We start from the raw sequence: 25,213 nt of genomic DNA on the forward strand, positions 1-25,213 counted from the left end.
GGTCTGTAGGATTTGATAAAGGACTTTCACATTTGTACCAGCTGCTGATAATTGGGCTGCTATATGCTGTTTCCGAGCAGACCGAATTGCTTTATGGTAGCTTTTTAAAGACATCCTATAGTTCTCTCTATCCTCTGCCTTGCGTGTGACCCTCCATCGTTTTTCTAACTTCCTCGTAGTTAGTTTTAGTTGTCTGAGATCATCAGTGAACCAAACTTCTTGTTTTGGGGCAGGCCGAGGTTTATATGTTCTAAAGGGAACGACATAATTTATGGTTGCTGTCACAGCTTCATTAAATTTACATAATGCGATGGTAGCATTATCCCCACATTCTTCCCAATTGGGTTCAATATAATTCCCCCTAAAGCCCTCTGGGGTTAATTTATTCCACGGTCTCCTGACATCTGCCATAGTCCTCTGGATGCCCTTAGCTTTATAATTGGACCGGGTGTAAAATTCAATAATGGAGTGGTCAGTCCAATCCACTTGAATGGGAGTCAAACAATTTATAACTGTGGAGTTGCAGAACACTAGATCTAATGTGTGGCCTGCTAAGTGTGTGGGCCCCTGGTTCATTTTATTGAGTCCAAGTGTGGCCAGATCCGTCAAAAGAATCTGTGCCTCTACACAAGTAGCAATTTCACTGTGGACATTAAAATCCCCTACCAGGATGAACTCTGAATTGACCTGCACATGGGGTGCCAAAGTTTCAACTAGTTTAATAGAAAAAGTCCCACATGGGCCAGGGTGTCGATAAACTAACGCTCCTTTCCTGGTTTCCCTGGAACTAGGGTTAATGGTGAAGATCAGGAGCTCCATCTCAGGAGTGCACACTGTCTCAGTAACTACAATCTCCATCTCCTGTTTAAAAACAATAGCTAACCCTCCTCCAGTTTTAATAGGACGGTCCAGCCTTACTATTTTATACCCTGTCGGCACTCCCATTGTTATGGCCGGAACTGTATGGGGCTTGAGCCAAGTCTCAGTTAAAAAACAAAGATGTGGGCTCTCCGTTGTTATGAGATCCCAGACCTGAGTTGCATGGGTAACTAGGGAGCGGACATTGCACAGAAGGCTCTTACAGGTTAAAAACGGGTCGTTAAGAGAGCTGGTAGTCAACATTGCCGTATCAGTAATAGGGACTGACAATGTATGCCTTAAGTGACAAGGTGCAGTTCCATCGCTGGTGGTAAATTGCATTTGACAACCCAAGCAAGAAAAAGGCCCCTCCACACTATTCTCTACCCTATGGGTACACAGTGTGGTTACGTACCTACCCATATCCATTAGGGTCTGGCTCGTATAAGTGAGATTAGTGCTGTGGACTCTCTCTGAAGGAAGGATACAATCCGCCATAGCCCCCTGCCCCTAGCCCCGTCCTGTCGCGGACGGGCGCAGACGGGCTAGTCTTTGGCGCGTCTTAGGCGCAGGAGTAGGCGCCACACTGCGCGTCAACACTGCGCGTTTAGACCGACGAGTTGCTTTATAGCCCTCGAGTAGGGGAGAGCTAAAGCGCTAACCGCTCGCCTCCCTGGATGTTCCTAGCTCTGCCCCGCCTTCTGCACCCGTGATTGGCTGAAGGGTCGGACTAGGCGTGCAGGTACAGGTCGAGCTACAGAGGAGCTGGTCCCTCAATGCGTGTGGGTATGCGATCTTATTTTTTACAGAGTGCAACTATTAAATCAGTTTCTGCGCTCTAACAGTTCCTATCCCTCATTTAAAACACAATTTCCAATTCACACAGTAAAATTATTTTTCGAGCTCACGGAGCAAGTTTCAACAATAAAAGCAATGGTGAGCAATTATGCTCAAAGAATGGCGCCAAGCGGAGTGGGAGGAAGCTGCCACCGACCCCCTTACCGCAAAAGTGGGTGCCTCCTCGCTATCTTTATAGCCCTCGAGTAGGGGAGAGCTAGAGCGCTAACCGCTCGCCTCCCTGGATGTTCCTGGCTCTGCCCCGCCTTCCGCACCCGTGATTGGCTGAAGGGTCGGACTAGGCGTGCAGGTACAGGTCGAGCTACAGAGGAGCTGGTCCCTCAATGCGTGTGGGTATGCGATCTTATTTTTTACAGAGTGCAACTATTAAATCAGTTTCTGCGCTCTAACAGTTCCTATCCCTCATTTAAAACACAATTTCCAATTCACACAGTAAAATTATTTTTCGAGCTCACGGAGCAAGTTTCAACAATAAAAGCAATGGTGAGCAATTATGCTCAAAGAATGGCGCCAAGCGGAGTGGGAGGAAGCTGCCACCGACCCCCTTACCGTATGGACGATGAATGGCGTCAATTGAATTCAGAAAAGCGCCAAGCTTCCTATTAAAATATATATTTTTTATATTTGTTTGTGATTAAATAAAATATTTCATAATTTGTGTATTTAGTTAAGGAATGCTAGTTTCTGTATTTTTTGTGTATTGTTTTGCTGGTCAAATCACCGAAAATTTTGAGGCTGGGTTCCTGGGCTTCCAATAAAGACTCAGTGGGGGTCCCCGGACTACAGTAATGATTCAGTGGGGGTCATGTGGTGCCAGTGATGATTAAGTGGGGGTCCACATACGTCAAATGGTTAAGAACCACTGTTTTAGTGTGTTAATATGCAAGACAGCTCTCTATGTTTGTTTATACTCCGCAGCCCATTTACACTCCAATCTAGAATTTTAATTTGGCAAGGATTTATCAAGTCAAATATATATGCAGCATTACATTATAAACTCGGAATGACAGTGGATAAGTTTTAATAATATTTTAACAAACACATATTTAATAGATTGCCCTCACCCTTCTCTTCCTGCCCCATCTTATCCACCATCAATCCCATGCCCCAATACAGAACTACACACCGCCCTAAAACTCCTGTTGCCCCTTACTACTCAAACTGAGAGGTGTTTTGGTAGCTCTCCCAACCACACCTTTGCTAAACCCCAATAGTTCAACAGTTTAAGACCTTATCACAAATTCAGTATATAAATCTTCTGGTATAAAATATAGAAATACCAACGTGTAAATTATGTAGCTAAATCTCATCAATACCAAGTAAAATACACAAAGGTATCAGAGACAAAGATTCATACCACCAAAAATCATTACTAGTGGAGAGGTGTGGTGCAGCCGCCAGGGCAGCTGACTTCGGAGCACAGGGTTCACGGTTCCATCCCCTGCTCCGGTGGCAGATCAGCTCAGCACCATGTGACTCTGGGCAATAGCTCACTTAATTTCCACGACGGCCCCCAGCGCCTTGAGACCCGTAAGGGTGAGTAGTTTGTGCTTTACAAATACCGGATATATTACTACCATTGTTACCAAAGGAGAGCAAGATGACTGTACATCGATGGGAAGGGAGGTGCATCCCATTCAGGAACTGCTGTTATCAAAACTCTTTCCTGCCTTTCTTACTGGGGAGATGACAGTTATCTATTTTTTCAACCTCAGGATAAACCGGAGAGGAAACTGGGCATTGAAAAGTTGAGGGATGTAGGGGAGAAGGAGTGTAAGCATATTGCTTACACTATTGTTGAAACTCCGCGACGTCTAACCTATGAGGAATTCACAATTCCATTTGGAGGATCTTTTGGGAATCTGATTGAATACTTTGACAAAAGAGCTGTTGAAGATACTGAGAGTCAATCTGAATCTTATGGAACAGGGTTATCACAGCTACAAAACCATATCTACTCTTTCCAGAACAAGACTTCAAGCCAACGCATTTCACCACTACGTGTATCATAATCCATATTGTATAATGTCAGCTATGGTATTTCGTTACAGAAGGATGGACTTGTGTGGGGGAATTCTAGAAAGGTGGTTCTTGCAGGAGGGTTAGTGGCGTGGAATCGCTGCCAGGGTTAGACGTGTACTGCAGATCAAGAATAAATCTGGTTGTTCATCTATTCATTGCGTGCCACCTGTATTTGATACACTACTGTGCTTGTATTTCCCCAAAATCTCTTCCAAAGCTCTAATGACTTCCTCATGTTTATCATCTGCCCTTCTTCCATATCTGAAACACCTTCCTTAGAGGCATTGATGAGTTCAGTGGGAGGTCAAGTAGAGCAAGAAAGGTGTAGAGGCCTAAGAATTTTTGAGAAAGGTTAACATTGTGGCTTTCTTTAGAAAGTGTTAGTGTCAGGTCATTGTATGGGAGTAGAGAGTGTCTTGAGCCAATCAAAGCCATAATTTCAGTCTTGCAACAAGAGTCTTTGTTCTTCATAATGTGCCTCTTTCCTCTCTTTTTCTGCCTCTAATCTCTTTGGAATTTGGATCCAACTTTAACACATCTCTTTGTCTCCTTACAAAAGGTAAGAAGTTTCGCTGGTGCACGCTGTCTGAGCTGGAGCAGAGGAAGTGCTCCGACCTGTCCAGATCGCTCCTTGCTGTGCTACCCGCAGCCATGGTCAACTCATTTGCAAGAGTGTCCTGCATCCGAGCACACAACACGCACGACTGCATCATTAAAATCCAGGTGAGCTCCTGGGGCTCCTGAGGTGGGCTTCAGATCCAAGACTAAGTCCCATACAAGTTTAGCTGGACTGCGCAGAGGGGCATAGCAGCTGCAAGAACCTGTGGAGGAAGGATGGCAGAACATTTCTCCCAGCTGCACACACATGCTTGTGGGACCCTGTGAGAGTAATCCATTTCAAAGCCAGGGTATTCAATACAACCACTGACAATAAATGATTTAATTTAAATTCGTTGGTTGTAAATGTATCCTGTGTAGATACTCATGTGGCATGGATCTGGCCCTTCTGGAACTATGATACACCTACTAATATTTGGAATGAAACTAACAACCAGATGCATACCCCCACAAGAATTTAACAATTTTCACTATTTGTGTACTTTCTTCAATATGCTAGGACTGCTGTTAATATAAATAGTATGTTTAGATTTGGTGTGGACATTTGTTGTCCAGGGGCCTCATTTATGAGAAATGACGCATCGCTGCATGAAAGCAGCGATGCGTCTCTTCTCAGTGCGCACTCCTTGCGACATGATTGATGCGTCATATTTACAGTATGACGCATCATGTCGCAAGAAGTTACAGATACGTCAGTATTTCTGACGTATCTGTAAGCGCAAAAGTCACGCATTGCTGGGGTGTGTCACAAAAGTGACGCAACTCCAGCAATGCGTCCTTTCACATGGGGCAAGCCCCATGTGAAAGGGCCTGCGTCAGTCTTACGCCTGCTGTGAGGCAGGCGCAAGATTTTGACGCAACAGCGTCCTAAAAGTGACGCAGTGAAATCTCATAGATTTCACTGCGTCACTATTACGAGGCTTTTTGCGGGGGAACGCCCCCTCTGCGTACATTATACCTGACGCAGGTATAATGTAGCGCAGGGGTTTACAAAGTGACGCATCTGCTTAGATGCGTCACTTTGTAAATAGTGCGCAACAGGAGGCATGATTTACGCCTCCAATGCGTCACAAAAAGTGACGCATCGGAAGCGCAAAACTGACGCAAGGCCTCATAAATGAGGCCCCAGATTTTTTCTAGCATGGCATCTGTGAATGTAAAGAATTGTCTTTAGGAGCATGTGTTGGCAGTGGGTCGATGGGACAAATACTTCACTGCCACGTGCCACGTGCCACAGGAGCCTACCGAGGGGACTGCCCAGACTCAATGGACACACATGCTCGAGCAGTGGTCTATAAAAATGTGTTTGAGACCCCTTGTGCAAAAACACAAGGGATCTCAGAAATTATTTTTGCAGATGGCTGCTTTAGTGTCTTTGGGCTGTGAACCGCATAATATCTATATATTAACATTTTTTCCTGGGATCCCTTGTGCTTTTTTTGTACAAGTGTTCTAAGAAAAAAGGCTACTAGATCACTGCTCGAGAACCCCCACCCTAAATCACAAATCTGCTAATGTTTTTTCAAGTTAAAAAGTAAAATGTCCAAAAACTTTTAGCAAGTGCTTCGTGCCCATGTGGTCATTTCTTCACTTCCCCAAGTGGGTCCAGCATCACAGCATGAACTGAAGACCGCCCTAGTAGAGGGTCCATCTGTGGGAGGAACGCGCTTCAAAGGGGTTTCCAGTTTTATTAACTATATGTATTTTGTTACTCAGCACTATTATTAGGACTGTGGTTAGGTCGGTCACACACTGCAGAGCATAAAAAGAAAAAACACAGCTAGTGCCTTCTCACTTGTTGACAACCAGGCTTTACTGGTCATGAAATGGGAGGGATTGTGTTGTGGCCCCTGACTAATGACTACACCACCTGCACTTCTGAGTAACATTGGTCAGGGGTGTAAAGTCAAGGGGGATGTTTGGGGTGTCACATCCCCCTAATAAATTCATTGTTTGATGAATAGTTGGGTACAGGTGCTTTAAGTTGGGTATGGCGAGGTCTGTTGGATTCCACCTGGGATTTTGCAGCAACACAGACAAAAACGCACACACTCTCTCTCCCTCTCTGTTTTAAAAGCCTTAAAAGTGTTGGCTATTTTTACGAAATATTGTGTTTTCTCTCTTAGTACTTCTACCATTCTTCATTCCTCTCCCTTTCCACCACCCCTTAAACCCCTCTCAGGCACCCTGTTTGTTGTGTAATGCATTTTAAAATGTTATGCCAGCGTGATTCTTGGAAAGTCTGAAGCTCACCGCTCCCCGGTCTTACTGACCAAGTTACGCCACTGACACCGCTCTGTATGTCACTGCAACAGGTGCGGGCTAGCAGTTTCTAGAAGAGCAGACCCTGCTGAGGCGAATGCAGTAATAATAATTATAATATTTCCTATTTGTAAAGAACATATCACTCCTAAAAGTTTTTAAGGTGCTATTGGCTGTCGGGGAGATTAAGTGAGCTTTTGCCCAGAGTCACATGATGTGGAGCTGAGCTGCCGCTGGTGATTGAACCGTGAACCCCATGCTTCGGAGTCACACGCTCTGGCCGCTGCGTCACACCTCTCCCATGTAGTGTGTAAGTGCACCTGCATGCCGGGGGTGGCTCTGGGTTGGCTCTTTGGTACACCGTGCTACCTCTGAAAGGGTGATTCAATGGGGAAGGGAGGGAGTGCAATACTTTCTAGCTGGATCCGAGCGCAGGCAGTGCCCCTCCGTGAACCTACTTGACATTGCACTAGAGTTGGTAATACAGTGCGCCACAGAGGTAAAAATATTCCCATATTTGTATTGTAATTTATTGTAATTGCATTTATATAGTACTTACTACCCCCGACGAGGCGTCAAAGCACTTTTTTGGTGAGCAGCACGCTACCTCGGAACCCATAAAGGATTAGTATTGAATTAGTATAGTGAAATATGAAAGAAATTTGAGTGGTGGATAGGTTAGCCAGATATTTGGATTCAGAAGGATAGCGGAGGGATAGAAGAGGGATAGAACATTTTTGCATTTATATAGCGCTTGCTAACCCTGATAGGGTGTTGAAGTGTTTTTTTTGGCGAGTAGCACGCTACTCCAGAACCCATACATCAGAGAGGGACGGAAGAATCACATGTGACAGTAGTGTTTAGAGGGAAAAGATAAGCATACTAGGGAGAAAGCACCAAAAAAAAACACCACCATGAACTTTTTGAGAAGTCTTAAACAGAAGGAACAAAAAAAAAGCAGCATCTGAAATATCGCACAGTATGAACAAACAAAAGAAGAGGAAGGAAAGCCTGCACATGGAATGAACAAGCAAGCAAAAGAGTGTCAATGAAGCCTCCCAACGTATGGGGCCGCCACTCCATTCTTGACATTAAGCGGGTGCAAAATGTGCCACAGGATGCTCATTATGTCTATTGTAGAAGGGCTCTCACGAATGCAGCCGCTGTTGCAAGTAAGCTTGGTGCGGAATAGGGAAATTTAAATAAATTCTGTTTCGTCGTCCTAACCTTTCCCTGTGATGAAGGTCGGCGCAGCAGTGACTTGCTGCACTGCCCCCCGTCACAAGGGTCACAGAGTTTGAAACTAAACTTGCGCCGTTTATTGCCATATAAAGCATTAACAGTTGTGAAAGTTCACTACCTCTCATTGCCCAACTACTAAATGCGCTTCGTAGTTTATCTTCATTGCTCATCACAGAGTTCAGAGTAAGTTAAAGTCCTCCACCTGCCGGTGGTAGAAGAACATTACACGCTACAGCATCTGAGTCCAATCAAAGAACACTTCTGATTGCATTCAGATTACTTTCAGAAGTTTATATGTTTTTGACCATCAAACTTCAGTCTCCTTAGAGACTGTCAAAAATTGCAATGGCGACTATATTTCAAATCGCCACAGCGGGGTATTGGGTAAAGTTTTCAATAAGCAATAATCGCGCCTCGGTTAGACCTCATTGGCTACGATACTGCCACTGCGCAAAGCTAAAGAGTAACCGTCATTCGAGGTACCCATGATTGAAAAAACTTAGGACACCTACAGCGACCAAAAGTCCCCAGAGATTATGACAACAATAACTCTTTTTGCGATCTGGAATACTCTAAATTGTCTCTATTACTTGTAAACCTCATAGAAAGGATGTATTGTGCGCAGAGGATTCTGGGGGCCATATGCTAATGAGCATTTCCTAATATAGTAGTACAACGGACCCGTTCACTCCAACTAGAATTCCTCCGGAGCAATTATGAAGACTCTTCAGGAGTTACTGAGGGGCTTATCGCTCCCTCAGGACAGGCGAGGTGTTTTACTCCGCTGGGAAGGCTTGCTCAGCCAGCAAAAGCATGTAGAAGATTCGGACAGTAAGCGCCTTCAAGGTCCTCTCAGACTTGGGACATATGTTGCAAAAGAGCGCGGTGCAGCCCCGACTGTCAGAGGCTCGCCGGGGGTACGACCGCTCTCCTTAATACGATGAAAGAAGGAGTCGAAAATGTCGTATTACTTCGAGGTCGCCGCGTTGAGACGTGCTCTGTCCTAGCATCATCTGAACTGTCACCCTCTCTTTTTTCTTGCGGGTCACCCCGGCGGCCATATTAACAGGAAAAATGGCGCCCAGATGTTATATTTCCTTAGCCAGTGCTTGATTAATGTTTGACAATCAATACATAGCCTTATTAGCTGAAATCTAAGTGGCCAACCTACTAGAAGTTGGATTCAACGAGTGCTTAATTTGTAGAAGAATAAGACCTGGTGCTCAAAACTCTGCCCAGAAGCCTGCGGTTAACACAAGTGCACCAAATTCCAAGGCTTCATACTCTGGAATAATATATGTTATGGTACGTTAAGGAAACTTTTAAAAATGCAACGGTTACCCGGAGGTGTCCTGGCGCTCGGAAATTGTCTACCAGATAGTACTCCATGCCCCTTTAAAATATATGCCAACAGTGTGCACCCAGGACTCTTCTGTCAAATACCCACTGATGGTCTAACACTGGCCCTGATCTCCGGATTGACCCTGCCCTTACTTCCCACACCCTGATAATCCCACGCCCTGTGACCCGATGTGGCCCTCCAGCTGGAAATTACCACATACTCAGTGCCCGTGGCACATGTCAGTAGGGTCGTCCCTGGAATCGACGATATTTGAAATATGGGACAATTTAATGTAATAGTCAGATTTTGACTGGAAGGATGGACTGCTTTTAGACATGAATTGTATATGGCATTGGTATGACATGTTGCTACAACTGGTGTGATCACGAGGCTGCCATCCGAATTGGATTTGCTGCAAGTAGGGCATGTATGCCCTTCATACTTACCGTGTATGTTTTTCATGACACTGAGACCGTTTTTAGATCTCGCCTGCGCAGCGTGCATACATTGCATAGGAGAAGACCTCTTTGAATCGATTTGCTTTTGAGGCCAAAAACATACACGCATTGCTTTAAATGGCAACACGTGCACGTTTATCGATTCCCTTGCGGGAGCGAGCTTTGAAACCATCTGTTTGTAATTAACTTACAAACAGATGGTCCCCTTGCTCGCTCCCGCAAGGGAAACGCCGTGTGTGCTCTCGGCCGCACTCCACCCTCCCACCCACGTTGTGGAAAGTCTTGGGTAATTGTGAGGGTTATGGCTGAGTGCAGTGAAAGGGTTTTATGAGGTACATGGGGCACTTTTTCAGTAGATCATACTTCACACTAAATGTGAGATGTATAAAAGAGCAAACCCATACAAACTGAACTAAACAAAAAACACTAGTCCTGTTAATTGAGGTCCTCATGATCTTGGGTCCCAATGCATTTGCGCCTTCTGCACTAATGGTATCTGCACCCATGAATAGTAGGTGATCACCTCTGTGTCTTTCACCCCTTCCCCACCACATCTGCCCCTCACTCCATTCTTGAAACAGATTCTCTGTTCCTTACAGAAAAAATGAGCGCCCATGTGTGAACCGCCTCATCCCTAATTCTCTCCTCATGTCTTATTGTAAAGTATAAGACAGTCTTAATTGTGATGCAGTGGGCCCTTCACACTCCTGGGCCACAGTGCCACTTTGCTTGCTTCACTAATGAGACCTTCTGCCTTGCGAAGCGGTAAGTCTTCTCTACCCCATGTTAAAGCCCTCCTCCCATCCTCCTTTCTGCCATCTCCCTGAACCCTAAAGCTCCAATTATTCTCCCTTGGGCCTTTGGTCTGATGCCGGAAACAACACTGGCACAGCAAGGGTGGACTGAGCCCTAATGCAAGAAAGGAATGAGTAAAGCCGCAATAATAGGCGTTTAGTTGGGCCCTCCCACCCCTGGCTCCTAATGCCACTGCTGCACCAATGATGCCTACTCCTCTGCCCATTCCACTGGCTGCTATTTCTAGGCCTGACACCCAAAGCAGACTGTATGCCCCTTTGTTTTGAAAAAAAGGGGGAAAATATCCACATTCTCCCCCCGTTGCTTGTAATCTGGACACTAATGCTTCCCACCGTTTGCGCTAGCTTCACGTTCATTATTGGTGTGCATTGACCCCTCACACCATTGTCCCAGTGCCACTGCAGATGCTGTACTAATGGTAGTGGTAGCCAAAAAAAGAAAAATGTACCTACATGTCTGAACACCTTCTTCAGGCACCTCTCTGAGGATGGGGGGAAGCCGTCTCATTTATAAACGAAAAAAATAAGTTCCACATAGCACAACCTCATCTGGGCTCTCTCTTATGATGCTATCCATGGATTTCACTCCTTTACTCTTTCTCCTGGGCCATTACCCAGAAACCCCAGGTGTCCGGGCGATTGGGCCTCTGAATATGACCTTTTTGGTCTTTTCCCTGTACCCTCTCAACTCACCTGAAAGGGCATCTGCATGTAAACAGAGGCCAAAGTTGGCAAGGGGTATGAGGACTAAGGTGCCAATGTGTTTTTAATTTTGCAAACACTTCCCATACCTTTTGTTAAAAACAACCATCACAGATATGTAAATGGGGGCTTGGAGGTACCTCTGCATGAGAGTTCAAGGAGGGGGTCTAATAGGATTTAATTTATGGAATAACTTGGAGCATCGTGATGACAAAAAATTATTCTTCTTTAGAGGCAATGTAAGGATGTTAAGTTTTGAAAAGTGTACTTTTAATGGAGTTATCAAAAAAATCCTACAATAGGAAAAGTCTGGTTAGCTATTACTAATATGTATTCTTTGAAAGCACTTGTTTTATCTTATACAGGGGTGCTGGAATTATGCGATTCTGCAGCCGTGACATTTTTCGCATATTTATGGATTTGCCACAAAATCTTTGCTCAAACAGTACTACCAAGTAATAAACAAAAGCCAAAATGACTATGTAATACTAGTAAAAGTGTGCCGCATTATACTGCATAATTTGTCTATGGTACTCCCTAGCCACATAATTTCATTGGCCCTGATCAAAAACACAAAATCATTGTGTGGCAGCCTATCTTATACAGTGATTAATACAATTGAAGAATAATGCCCTAACTATTCACATTGCTTTCTGTTACATGCTGGGACCTTAAAACATTATAAATACACATTTCACTATTATGCACTGCACCATCCTGGATTCAGGTTTTCGACTCTCTGTTCTCATACCAACATCTTCTGGGAACACAGTAAAAAAGTTTCATAATGTGAAGATGTGCGTGTCCCATCTATTTATTTAACACCTCATTTCTCACTTGTTGGCATGAGCATTATTTTAAATGCAGCTGTAAATACAACAAAATACTTATAAAATATTTTTGTTGTTTTTACCAAAGCTGTTGCCTTCACGACCCCAAGATTCAGGATCACAGCTGCCTTACTTTTCTCGACACTTCAACTGTCTTGTGAATGAAGACGGCCTGGAAATGTGATAAATAAACAAAGTTGCTCTTCCAGGCCATCTTCATTCTTAATTACTTAATGAGGCCTTTGCGCCCCCCTGGGACTGCCGCCACGGCCCCCCATCGGGTGCGCCCCACAGTTTGAAGACCTCTGCTCTAGACTATACAAATACCAAAAGCATGCAAGGGCCTACAAGCTGATCAGAAGCTTATTCTAATGTCAACATGACAGCACTTCATGTTCAGAAAAAATGGAAGGTGCACTCGTTGCGAAGTCAGTCAATCAGGCCATTTTTGTCCAAAATACTTCTTTTTATTGAGTTAGTCATAAAACTGGCGCACAACCAACGTGTTTCGTTCCCAGTTGCCATAGGGAACTTCATCAGGGCTGTAACAATTATAAACAAGACATAACATAAATAACACATCAACATAACATCCAAAAAAATATCACTAGCTAGAGACGACCCACATGATATAACAAATATATAACATGACCCTACATATATAAAGTACACAATTAAACATTGAATATACAAATATATTATGAACCACGAAGACAACACCCACATTGTTTTTGTAAGAGGGAAAGAACACACAAATTAGAAGCACAAAAAGACCAGATGAAATAACAAAATTAATAAAGACACAAATCTATACATTGTAATGACATTTGTGTATTAAAACTGATTGGGCCCGATTCACAGAACTAACTTAAGACAAAATCCTAAACTTACTACTTTTGGTATTCACAGAAGTTAGGATTTTGTCTTAAGTCTGTCTTAAGACAAACTTAAGACAGCCTTTTTTTTTTTTTTTTTTTATTATAAACTTTTATTATCATACAGACATAATGACACAGCAGTGTGCCTACAACCATACATGGCCGGCAGCGATACACATACATTAACACAGTGGAGCTTTGTCGAGTAGTGCCATATATAGGAAAGTATCGTTCATGGGTATACACCAGAGTCATAATCAAATGTAAGACCTAGCAGAACAGGTCTGAGCACTAGGGTATCTGCAATTAAACGCTTGGCTATTGCTAAATGGGGTTGAGGGCAACGGAACCAATCAGCAGGTCAACACTTCAGTAGATGAGGGGGAAAAAGTACTCATCCAGCTCTTGATGCATTTGAGATACTATTAACCAGGGTATACAGCCGACAGATCGGGGGACCGGACAAAGGGTCGTCACAGTAGACTATAGTTGTCAGGCATAAACCTACATATCTGACACTATCACATGCATAAACAATTCTCGTATGACAGAAATCCGAAAACAGCATTGTTGTATAGCTCCTATATATCCATATTTCGTGTTAAGTTAGCATAGGTACATTTCAGATTTAAACGCCATTTTTCCTTTCTTGCAACTTCTGCACACGACCCTTAATTGTTGACTTAGCTTTCAACCTAGTGGTTTGCCGTGGTGAATGTGAGAATAATATGTTATTGCTCTGATATCTGCTTTGTTTAATAAAACATGTCTGCACGGAGAGTGCTGAAGTTTCAGGAGCAACACGATATGGAATTGTTATGAGGTCTGATCTTCACGCCTTCATAGTCATAACACAAGTGCAGCCTTTGCCAACTTGGGCTTGAGGCGGGATTGATATTGCTTTGCACGAGAATTGTTAACACACTTGATGCGGTGCACATGCAGAGAGAGCTGGTGTATGCTGATGTGATTCCTTCATGCTAGGACACTAAGGTATGGGCCCGCCCTAAAACAACCCAAAGAGACCTTCTTAGATAATAATATAATATATGTGTTAGGGAGGGTGAGATATAAGTGTTGTTAACTCTTATTCATTACAGCATGTTAACATGCTGTCACCATTCGCTTTTTATGTCTTAGTAACTATGCTGATAATTTTGCTACTGATAATAAGTATACTTGTATTATCAAAGATACTGCGCCTGAGAAGACGGCATTAGTAAATAAACATTTCAAATGCACATGTGTCTTCTTTACTCCATGTTCTGGTTTGTAATGATAATATAACGAAAGAGTGTTCATGAGTCCCACGTACCCTGAGGTACTGTAAGTTCATGTTCTGGTTTGTCTAAACATTGGGTGTTTGATATGTCCAATGAGACACTGTAGCTAGCTCGGTAAGGGGTGAGTTGGTTGCTAAGGTAAGTTTTGGGACATCCTAATTTGCCGAGGTTCCACTCCTCTGTGCACAGTTCTGTGTGAGTACAGAAACCCTGCAACATGGCGCCCAACGGTTTCGGTGGTCTTATATCATGACACTCGAGTAGTTTATCATTCATGCCTTAACCCCTTCACATCCGTTTCCGGAAAACGGGGTGTTGGTGAAACCTACCTATTTTTTGAAATAGGTCTTTATTCAAGCTTGATTCTTACTTAAACGGTTTCTTTGAATTACTACCCAGTTGTGCTACAAAGTATTCTTTGTGTTTTCTTGTTTCCAATTCTGTGATGGCGGCAGCGGTGGCTATTGCGCAGCATAGTCGCGTAGCGATACGCAACCATCTTCAGACGTACCAGGTCCCAGTAGATGGGATGGCTGTGATTTTCGTGGTGAGTGCGGATCCGGCGTTTCCTTACGAGTTGTTTTACTCTTGGGTTACGTTTCCGGCTGTGGACGCTAATTCTGGTTTGTACCACTCCTACACCGCCTCGGATGTCCCGGCTGAATATACGCCATACAGGGCATTGGAAATACCTATTGATCATTGGCAGCATCGAGTTTGGTTTGATGGCGCCCTCCCCCACTCTATGTCCCGTGCGAGGTTAGGTCCACTCTCGATTCCAGGTACTAATTGGCCTGCGTTGGGTGGCTTTACCCCGCACCCGAATCACGGGGCTTGTACCCTGGCAGAAATTCGCAGGCTACATGTAGTTTCCATTTCCGTGATTCGTGCTTTAGTGCAATACATCGGTCGACATCTTCCTGGTGGTCCCCAGGGGGGTGCGGCCGCTCCCTTGGAACGAGGCGGAATGCGTCTCAATCCAGTGATGGTAAATTCGGTTTTTGGTGCGCGTCCTGTTGACAACGATGACTTCCCATTCTGGCTAGCAGAGAAGTTTGATCAACTGGAAGCGGTTTTTCCGAATTCCACTCCTGCTGATAAACATAGAATGTTGACGATTACTCTCCCGAAGGATATAACTCCTGAACTTGCTGACTGTGACAGCTGGGGAAAAACATTTGCGGCAGTTTATACAAGGTGCTTCGGCACCCCGTCTATGACTGCCCTGCCTGAAATCGTTCGACGTGTTCAGAATGATCACGGTCCAGAGGCAGCGGTTGAATTGGGTATGCGCCTGTGTGGTTCATTTGAGATTGTAAGTGATCTCATTCTCTCCAATGTTAAAGGAGATGCAGTTAACTTTCAGGTGTCGAATGCTTTGGCTGCCCTGCCCGATGCCGACAAACCCCGCCAGTTAGCAAAGATTGTGGTGGCCGCTTATAAAACAATTGGCCGCACAAGTAGAGGTCTGAAATATTTTCCAGTGAAGGAGAAAAAACAACCACAGGGGCAGTCTGCAGTGACAGATGCCCAGCCAAAGTCCAAGAAACAAAATTGGCCTAAAAAACAGACACAGGGGAAGCAGACAATGCAGACTCAGGGTTCTTTTCCTGCAATAGAAGCTCCTGCGCCATCCGAAAAAGTTTATGATTTGCGCGACCGCGCGATGATTAAATCACCTGATCGTTTTCAGGTTTCTGATCAACGCTCTCCTCGTTCCTTTCAGGACGCATCGGCACAGAAAACCGGTGGAGGAGGAGGGGGTGGACGTGGACGTGGTGGCTAACAAGGACGTGGTCAGTCCCGCCAGACGGACGGCGCAGTGAAGCAAGAGGATTCTACGCCTAGGCGTCCGCAGTTTGCGAAAAAGAAAGTCGCAGCCTTAACAGCGCATCGATATGCCACAGATAGTGAGAACGCGGCTTCGGAATCTGACGTGGGCTCTGACCTTGCTGGACAGCGCGGCGGAGATAACAATAGTCAGAGAGGCGCTGCGTCCACTACTGAGGGTGACAGCGACTGATGTCTACGTTGTGATAGAAACAGCGGATACGAGACTTGCTCCCCCTGAAAGACTATATGAAATCGTCCTGTTAATTGAAGGTGACATACAGCGTACCGTTAAAGGTGTATTTTGGGAGAATCTGTCTTCCACATATGATATTTTACTTTCGGAGGCTGACTGGCCCCCACCTTTTGTGCTCGCGGCGCCGCGAGGGGAGGAGGTAATCCTACCCAGTTTCGCGAACACTGTCTCGAAGGAGCATGCGCAGCATTTTGCAGAAGAGTGGGCTCGGGCTCTCGCGCCGGCTCTGTACCGTAACCAATGTGGTTGGGATAAATTGTCGCCTTGCCACGAAATTCCGTTGCGGTCTCAGCCGCAGCCTCAACCTCAATATCCCATTCGACGTGAAGCAAAATCTTCCGTCGCAGAAATCCTTGAACAATTGGAATATCAGGGAGTTATTGAAACGTGTGTGTCACCGATGAATAATCCCCTTTTTACTGTGAATAAACCTGACGGATCATATCGTTTGGTTTTGGATTACCGGCATTTGAACTCGCATTGCCGTAACTGTGCAGTACAGAATACCCACGGCTCTGCCCTAGTGGATAGTCTCGTGCGTAAGCGTTTCAAGACAACGCTTGACATATCCAATGGTTTTTATGCCCACAGATTGGACAGCTTTAGCTCCCAATGGACCAGTTTTACAAGCGCTGGAGTCCAAAAGCAATTCCGGCGTCTTCCAATGGGCTACAAGAATAGTCCTGGAGTATTTACCGCTCGAATTGTCTCTATTCTGGAGGCACTCGACCCTGATGCTTTTTCGTATGTGGATGACATATATCTCACAGACGACGATATTTGGGAGCATCTGTGTCGTGTGAATTCTCTTGTTTGCAACTTCGCAGACATGGGTTACAAATTCAACTTTGCAAAATCGCACATTGCTGAACATACAGTGTTGTTTTTGGGCTATGAGCTCAACAATGAAGGTAGAGGTTTGGCTCCTCACTTCTTGGAGAAGTGCGCACAATTGCGCGCACCAACAACACTGAAGAAATTACAATCCTTACTGGGCTTTTTGAATTTCGGCAGAACTTACATTCCGGAATATGCCCAGCGTGTCAAGCCTCTGTATGCTTTGATACAACCAACTTTCTCAAAATCATGCTGGCTGCCTGAGCATTCAGCCATTTTGCAATCCTTGCAGGCTGATCTGCTCGCTTCTAAATATTTACTGACTCGTGATAACCACACCAACCTGGTAATAAGAATAATTCCTGGGACGGTGGGTTTCACCTACCTTACTTTTAATGAAGGTGACACAGTACCTATTGCTTACAAGTCACACTTGTACACCTCGGCTGAGATGCGGTTTCCCACCATAGAAAAGGTTTTAACTGCTGTACAGATGGCAATTCTAAAAGAACGTGCTCTGTCACAGGGGAAACGCATGCTAGTGGTAACACCCTGTCCTCATTTGGAGGCAGTCACGAAAGCCAGTGTACCAAATTCAAAGGCTTTGCACCCTCGGTGGATTCAGTGGGCTGCGTCATTGTCTTCCGCAGATGTCATGTTTATTTTTGACGCCTCCTTACGGTCACAAGAGTACTTGCAGTATGAATTCGTTCATCCTGCTCCTCTGGCGATGCGACCTTTGGAGGACTTCCATTGCATCATTTACACTGATGGGTCGGCGCAGGTTGCGCATGGCTCTAAACATGCCTACGTTTCCGCATGCGCCATTGTGGTCGGTGCTATGTTGAATGACGAGTTCATTTCCAGGGAGGTACACACGTTGCCCCTGGGCGATTGCACTGCACAATTAGCAGAGCTTCGTGCTCTATTACTAGCTTTGGAGTACGCAGATCCAAGTGTTACTACTCTAATTGTAAGTGATTCTTACTACTGTGTCCAGTCTTACAATGAAAACTTGTTCTTTTGGATTCAAAATGACTTTCGTGATTCCAAGGGTAGCACAATAAAACATAAAATGATCTGGGTTCGAGTGGCAGAGCTTAAGGCTATGTTGCCGCTCGTTTATGTGATTCATACTCTCGGTCATCAGCGCGTGGGAGTACACGCTCTTGGCAACTCGCTTGCTGATGAAGCGGCGAAATCAGCAGTATCTACATACTTAGTTGCAGCAGTTACTAGGTCTAAAACCAAGATTGATAGCGACATCTTGGCAGCGGTTGCTGCCTCTGAGAAGGGAAGTAAACATCCTTCGGGATTCCCTTCGAAGTATAAATACCACTTAAGTCCCGAAAAGGTTCCTTTTGTGACAATTCCTGATGTTGGGGAACGGCTGATTCCCAACTCGGATCGCAGAACAGACTTGATTACAGCGGCTCATGAAGGTGTGGCGTCTGCGCATGCGGGCGTCTCAGCCACTGTAACGCAACTACAACAACGTTTCTGGTGGCGGGGACTGTACAAACAGACGCGTGATTATGTCCTTCTTTGTGACATATGCCAGCAGATTAAACCTTCAACTGCTACGCGTCCGCCTCAGACTCAGTTGTACATTTCTAATAAACCACTAGGCTGTGTTTATTTAGATCACTGCGGTCCATTTTCATCTGATACTGCGTATAAATACATCTTAGTAGCAGTTGACTCATGCACACGCTTTGTGTGGTTATGGCCACATCGCAGCGCTGATTCCCGGACTGTCATCAGAGATTTGCGTATCTTTATAGGGATTTTTGCCTGTGGTACCTTCCATTCGGATCAGGGTCCGGCTTTCGCCTCTAAGGCGTATAAGGATGCCATGACTTCGATGGGGGTCCAAGTCAAGTTTTCGTCACCCTACAGACCCGAGGGTAATAGTGTAGTTGAACGAATGAACCGTGATTTAAAGCAATCTTTGACAGCCCGAGTTATAGGCACTGGCAGAAACTGGCTGGCCCACCTCTATGGCGTGCAGCGTGCTCTTAATAATCTCCCTAGAAGGTCTCTGGGTGGGCGGACCCCATACGAAATGCTCTTTGGCATCAAGATGTTCGTCCCTGACCTTGACGGTCTAGACTCGGTGGTTCGCGCCACTTCCTTTGACGCAGATGAACATTGCAATGTTTTACAGAATCTACAAAAGACGAGAGACACTCTTGCAAAGGAACATTTGCCCTCCACATCGGATGATGCGTTGCAGATCCCGGTAGTTGGCTGGCTACCCCAAGTTGGAGAACTGGTTCGAGAGAAGATCGACAACAAGAAAGAGTTTGGTCCCTCCTATCGAGCTCCAGTCCCAGTGCTTGGAGTGAAGGGCACAAGAACAGTCATTCTACCACCACTTCCAGGTCGTAAGGAAAACAGGTTTATTTCTATTGACAATGTCAAGATACACAGAGTGGCCGATTCTTCTTAGCATGACACCGGCTGTTTCCTGTCCTTCCATTGTGAGAAATTCAATTATGCCCACTGCTTCTAATATTGAACCTGAGGTGGCCATCGAATTACCTGCTATTTCCAGTCCATTATTGAATAACTTACCAGGAACTACCCTTGATGAGACAGACTATACATACCCCACTGATTTGTCCATGCCTGACCTGCAAGCTCGTTTGGCCACGGAATCCAGATTTTCATTTGACTCTGCATCCCTTGCCTCGAAAAAACCCTCTAAAATTGCAGTATATGCCAGCCTGTTTAAAAAACATTTTTTGATACCTCCTTGGATATACATTTGGCTGGTCCTTTTTTCAGTTTACCTTTTTATGTCAATTGGTTTTGTGTTTTATTTTTTTCGGATTATGAATGGACACTATGTCGAGGAGAGAACTTGCATTACTCATTTGAATGGAACTTTGGCCCCACTTTCCTCTTCACATTCTACACACAGATTAAAAAGAGACTTGACTTTGGTTAACATCACAGCATGGCCTGTTCTGGATGGAATCGCGTGGGATGCAGTTCGTTTTCAGATTCATGGTCCAACGGAAGTCGTTAATGTCCCTAATGTATTAAGAGTTAATATGGGGGATGTGGTGAAACAAAACATTCGTTCTGATGATTGGGATGTTAATGCTGTGGAAAGTTTGTTTTCTGATTTGAAATATTATGCTGCTTTTGATGCTGAGGATTTATATTTAGAATCTGCTAATTATGGTGAATTGTTCTGTTACCAACATTATGGCAATCACTTCTTACACAAGACATCTTCCCGAAGGGATGCGGTTAATTTTACTCAGTGGGAACATTGCCCAGCACCAAAACAAGGAAGTTCAGAAACGTTTCTTAAAAAGTATACTTATTTCACTGACTTTAATCAGTCCAATCCCGAGTCATTTTATTTTAAATTTAACAAACAGCCACTGTCCAAGGTTCGACTTACAAATACAAAATTGTTATATTCAAAGGCCTTCCTGGATAAATTAGTTACTGGAGGGTATGAGTTATGGAAGGATACCATAGACCTTAAAGCAGTTTGGGGCTCAAGGGCCTGGCAGGTACAAGGCACTGAGGCTTTGCACCGTGCATGTCTCATCCCAAATCATATGTGGTTTTTAAATGAAACCATTTCCCAGACCACGTGCTTTGGATTGGCTACATCTAAAAGGTTAAACACCCCGTCTCTCCCGGAGTTGGAGGAATATGAGAATTGGAGTAATTTTACTAAATTGTCCATTAGAGAAATACAGGCTCTGCTTCTGAATTCCTCCTTTAACATTTCCAGTATGAACCCCAAGGGTTGGCTGCTTTGGCACCGTAGTGCTGATTCTTGCCAAAAGAGATTTTTAAATATGACTGACGGTTTTAGGGCTGTTAGATCTGATCCCCGTTTTGATTTGAGTCATACTGTCACCTCTTACTCTGTGGGCAAGTTGTGTCAAGCTTGGCTGAAACATTCAACTTTACCTGCGGTTAAATATCACCTTTCCAAACTGAATGCAGATGTGGATTTGAATGATTTCATTAAGGGCCCAGCTAGTGGCAGGTCGAAACGCTGGTTATATGGTGTTTACAATGAAATTTGGAAACTCTCACAAATTGAGGCTGCTTCACGCCTTAGGGCAATTGATCAGGCAAATCTTGAGAAAGTTCTTGCAGTTGTGGACAATAGCATTAACGTACTTTCCTCTAGAATTTACACATTAGATAATATTGTGTCGTCTGTTGTTGATATTGTGCATGATGAAGTATCTGTATTGTACCATGGTCAAAATCAATTACGTTCAATCATGCAGTTTGCGTGGACACTTCAGACTCTGAAAATGGGTAAAGTTCCCTGGGGATACATGAACGTTTCTTCTTTATTTGCACCGTTTAATTTGACAGACAAACAACGCTTGCTTTCAATGCGTGATGCTTCCTTTTCCATGCTACATATTGAAAGGTTGGAATCTTTACCTTTTTCTGTGGCAGAATCCACCGCTGCTACGTGGCTTATCCACGGTTTAATAACACTGCCTTTTGCTTTGTATAAGTTTTCAAATTGTATGAAATATGTGCCAATAGGTCGTTTTGAACCCTTAGGTAGCGGTTTTCTTCATGAGGTCTGGTCACTCCCATACACATACAGATGTTTCAAGGATGACCAAGAGGTTTATCTAACAGGGGATGAGTGCACTGAGACGCCAGATCATTCTTTAATGTGCAGACACATACAGTTACACGGTTCATGTAATAAGGACCGCCCGAATATGGCTTGCGTTTTACAGGGCACGCCAGTTCCTGCTATCATCCCCACGTTTAAGTTGTTAGAGAATGGTAGTTATTTAATGCTCAATAATGAAAACTGTTGTGGTTTAATTAAAGGTATAGCTTTCATAGTAACAGTTAGTGAGCGAGTTATTTGCTGCAGAAATGTTCTTTATCCTCCCACACGTGAACATAGGGAGTCTTCCATTTGGCCACAGATACCGACCTTGGGAGCAGAATTCAGCGGCATGGCTAGAATAAGAGCTCTATTGTCCCAGAAAGAGGTGGCCTTGAGCTCAGCCCGTGAAACTTTCGTGCTTCACATTGCTAACACCCGCACGGAGGTTCAGGCTCTTTTAAACACTGATTTGCCCTTGCATTTCGGAGCCATGGTCCGTTCTATCTTTAACGCATCCTCCACAACGGGCCTAGCACATTTTTTTAAAGTTGTTAGCGGTGGTCTCGTGACTTCCTTTGAGAAGATTTTTGGAGTCATCCCTGCTTTCTTCCATTCTATTTTTTCTTCCTTATTTGGAGGGTTCCCGTTTTTACTTGCTTTAGCGGCAGGCGCATTGGTGGTTTTCTGCCTTTTTAAATATGGATGCCCTTCCTGTGCAAGACCACGCACAGCTACTACTGACGCGGTTTCGCAACCGCATGCTTGATTATTATGGCACACTGCCGTTGGCGACTCTAAGCACGGCGTTTGGATTATCTTTTCGGTTCTCCTATTTCACCTGTGTCCAGCCTGTATTTCGCTGCCTGACCTGTGATTTCCTTTGGGCCATTGATTTGTGTCTCTGCGGACCAGCATCTTCTGACGTCGATTTTGATCAACTGATGAGTCCTATCATTGCTCACGAGTTGGTTTGTTCTGACGAAAGGATTATGGCCTTGGCGGTGGCACATGGACTAATGGGTCCCTGGGATGTGTTGTCGGCAGCGCGAAATTTCTTGGAACAAAGTTTTCTTGAAAACCCACCGAGCTGTCCTCTGATGGTTATAGAGGATCCGGTGCTGGAAGATCACGTATGTTCCTTTCATCTTTTAAACTGGATGGCTGAACTGTTTTCGGATGAGGACAGTGACTTCCTCCTTGAGGCTGTTGCAGCTTACTTTTCATATACGGTCTTATCATAGACACTGCCTCAGATTGGCATGCTGATTGATAGCATTTCCTTGATTTTATTGACTTTTGGTCAAGACATTTTATTTTTGCTTGCCTATTGGCTTGAGCCACATTATATTTGTGGGCTATTTTTTAGCATTAGTTTTTATAATTGAATTTTTATTCATGCTCGTTTTTAAATGGATTCTGCTCTCATGTGATGGCACTTCTGTTACCTTATTTAGTCCGTTCTCGGATCATGGGGGGGTGTTGTATAGCTCCTATATATCCATATTTCGTGTTAAGTTAGCATAGGTACATTTCAGATTTAAACGCCATTTTTCCTTTCTTGCAACTTCTGCACACGACCCTTAATTGTTGACTTAGCTTTCAACCTAGTGGTTTGCCGTGGTGAATGTGAGAATAATATGTTATTGCTCTGATATCTGCTTTGTTTAATAAAACATGTCTGCACGGAGAGTGCTGAAGTTTCAGGAGCAACACGATATGGAATTGTTATGAGGTCTGATCTTCACGCCTTCATAGTCATAACACAAGTGCAGCCTTTGCCAACTTGGGCTTGAGGCGGGATTGATATTGCTTTGCACGAGAATTGTTAACACACTTGATGCGGTGCACATGCAGAGAGAGCTGGTGTATGCTGATGTGATTCCTTCATGCTAGGACACTAAGGTATGGGCCCGCCCTAAAACAACCCAAAGAGACCTTCTTAGATAATAATATAATATATGTGTTAGGGAGGGTGAGATATAAGTGTTGTTAACTCTTATTCATTACAGCATGTTAACATGCTGTCACCATTCGCTTTTTATGTCTTAGTAACTATGCTGATAATTTTGCTACTGATAATAAGTATACTTGTATTATCAAAGATACTGCGCCTGAGAAGACGGCATTAGTAAATAAACATTTCAAATGCACATGTGTCTTCTTTACTCCATGTTCTGGTTTGTAATGATAATATAACGAAAGAGTGTTCATGAGTCCCACGTACCCTGAGGTACTGTAAGTTCATGTTCTGGTTTGTCTAAACATTGGGTGTTTGATATGTCCAATGAGACACTGTAGCTAGCTCGGTAAGGGGTGAGTTGGTTGCTAAGGTAAGTTTTGGGACATCCTAATTTGCCGAGGTTCCACTCCTCTGTGCACAGTTCTGTGTGAGTACAGAAACCCTGCAACAGCATAGACATATCATAGTTCTCCCCATCCATCCCTGGTCAATACAGGTCATGCAGGTTCAAACTGGCTCAGTCATTAGCGTAATATCCTCAGTGGCACTGTCCACCTCCCCTTGTGTGGTAGTTGCAAGAAGATAAGCCTGCAGAGCAGGCCCGGTTCTAGCGGGTGGGCCGGGTGGGCCAGGCCCACCCAAACATGAGCCTGGCCCACCCAAACAGGATCTTTGGCCCTCGTAGTGAGGGCTTGAAGGCAGGCGTCTTTGGGATCTAAGTGCTTCAACCCTCCCTCGTCGTCGCGTGTGTCAGCCCCGGCCGAGGGGCACACACACACAGACAGTCTCGGGGGCGGCTGCGATCTTCACGTCTTTACAAGACCTTGTACATGTTAATGAGGCTTTGTTTATTTTTTCACCCGTTCATCTCTGCATGGCGAAAGGTGACAAATCCTTTCTTTGACAAGGGTAACCTTTGGTAACCTTTAATTACTGTCCTGTTGCCTTGATATTTATTTTTATATGCAGCGCAGGAGAAAAGAAGTTTCTTTATTCCTATTCACCTTTCCTGACCCATGCAGTGGCTTATCACATAAGGCTGTGACACAAAGTTTGACTAATGGAGTAGGTAAGAGAATGTGTTACTGTATATTTTTCTTTTTTTAATTTGCACAGGTCCAGCAGGACACATACGTGTGTGCTTCATTTAAACCGTTTTTATCATTATCATGGCGGATGCAGGACAACAATAAGAATACAACATGCCCAGATAACGCTGGTGATTAATAATCCTGCTGGAGAGCAATCATTTGTCTGTTAGTAGCTTTCAAATGCAGATGAACTGTATTTTATGTGGATAGTTCCAGGGCTTTGAGAGGGATGAAAAAACTGGGGGGTCTCTAAAAGGGGCGTAGCCAATGTAATTTGAGACGTGGCTTAAAAACAGTACGTTAAAATCTGTGTTTAGCAGTGTGCGTCCCGACTTGTATTTTTCTGTTTCTGTCATTGCATCCAGGTATTTGATACAACAAGTAACGTCATACCTACAAGTCAGGACTATTGGCTTTGTCAATGGTTGTAGTTGCATAAGATAAATA

At 44.3% G+C, this 25,213-nt stretch overlaps 1 protein-coding gene and 1 non-coding gene across 2 annotated transcripts in view; one reads left to right on the forward strand and one right to left on the reverse strand.

Annotated features, from left to right (window-relative positions):
• The first annotated feature begins 1,148 nt into the window (after positions 1-1,148).
• Positions 1,149-25,213, forward strand: part of LOC144790939 (serotransferrin-2-like) — a 293,556-nt gene continuing 269,491 nt past the window's right edge. The window contains exons 1-2 of the mRNA XM_078665568.1: positions 1,149-1,189; positions 4,182-4,461. Of these exons, the coding sequence (XP_078521694.1) occupies positions 1,149-1,189; positions 4,182-4,461 (321 nt within the window). The remainder of the gene's footprint in view (positions 1,190-4,181; positions 4,462-25,213) is intronic.
• Positions 8,179-8,318, reverse strand: LOC144793563 (U4 spliceosomal RNA). The gene has a single exon (XR_013603050.1). It is a non-coding gene; the product is annotated as a U4 spliceosomal RNA (small nuclear RNA).

This window comes from Lissotriton helveticus, chromosome 11, assembly GCF_964261635.1.
Source record: "Lissotriton helveticus chromosome 11, aLisHel1.1, whole genome shotgun sequence".
NCBI lineage: Eukaryota > Metazoa > Chordata > Amphibia > Caudata > Salamandridae > Lissotriton > Lissotriton helveticus.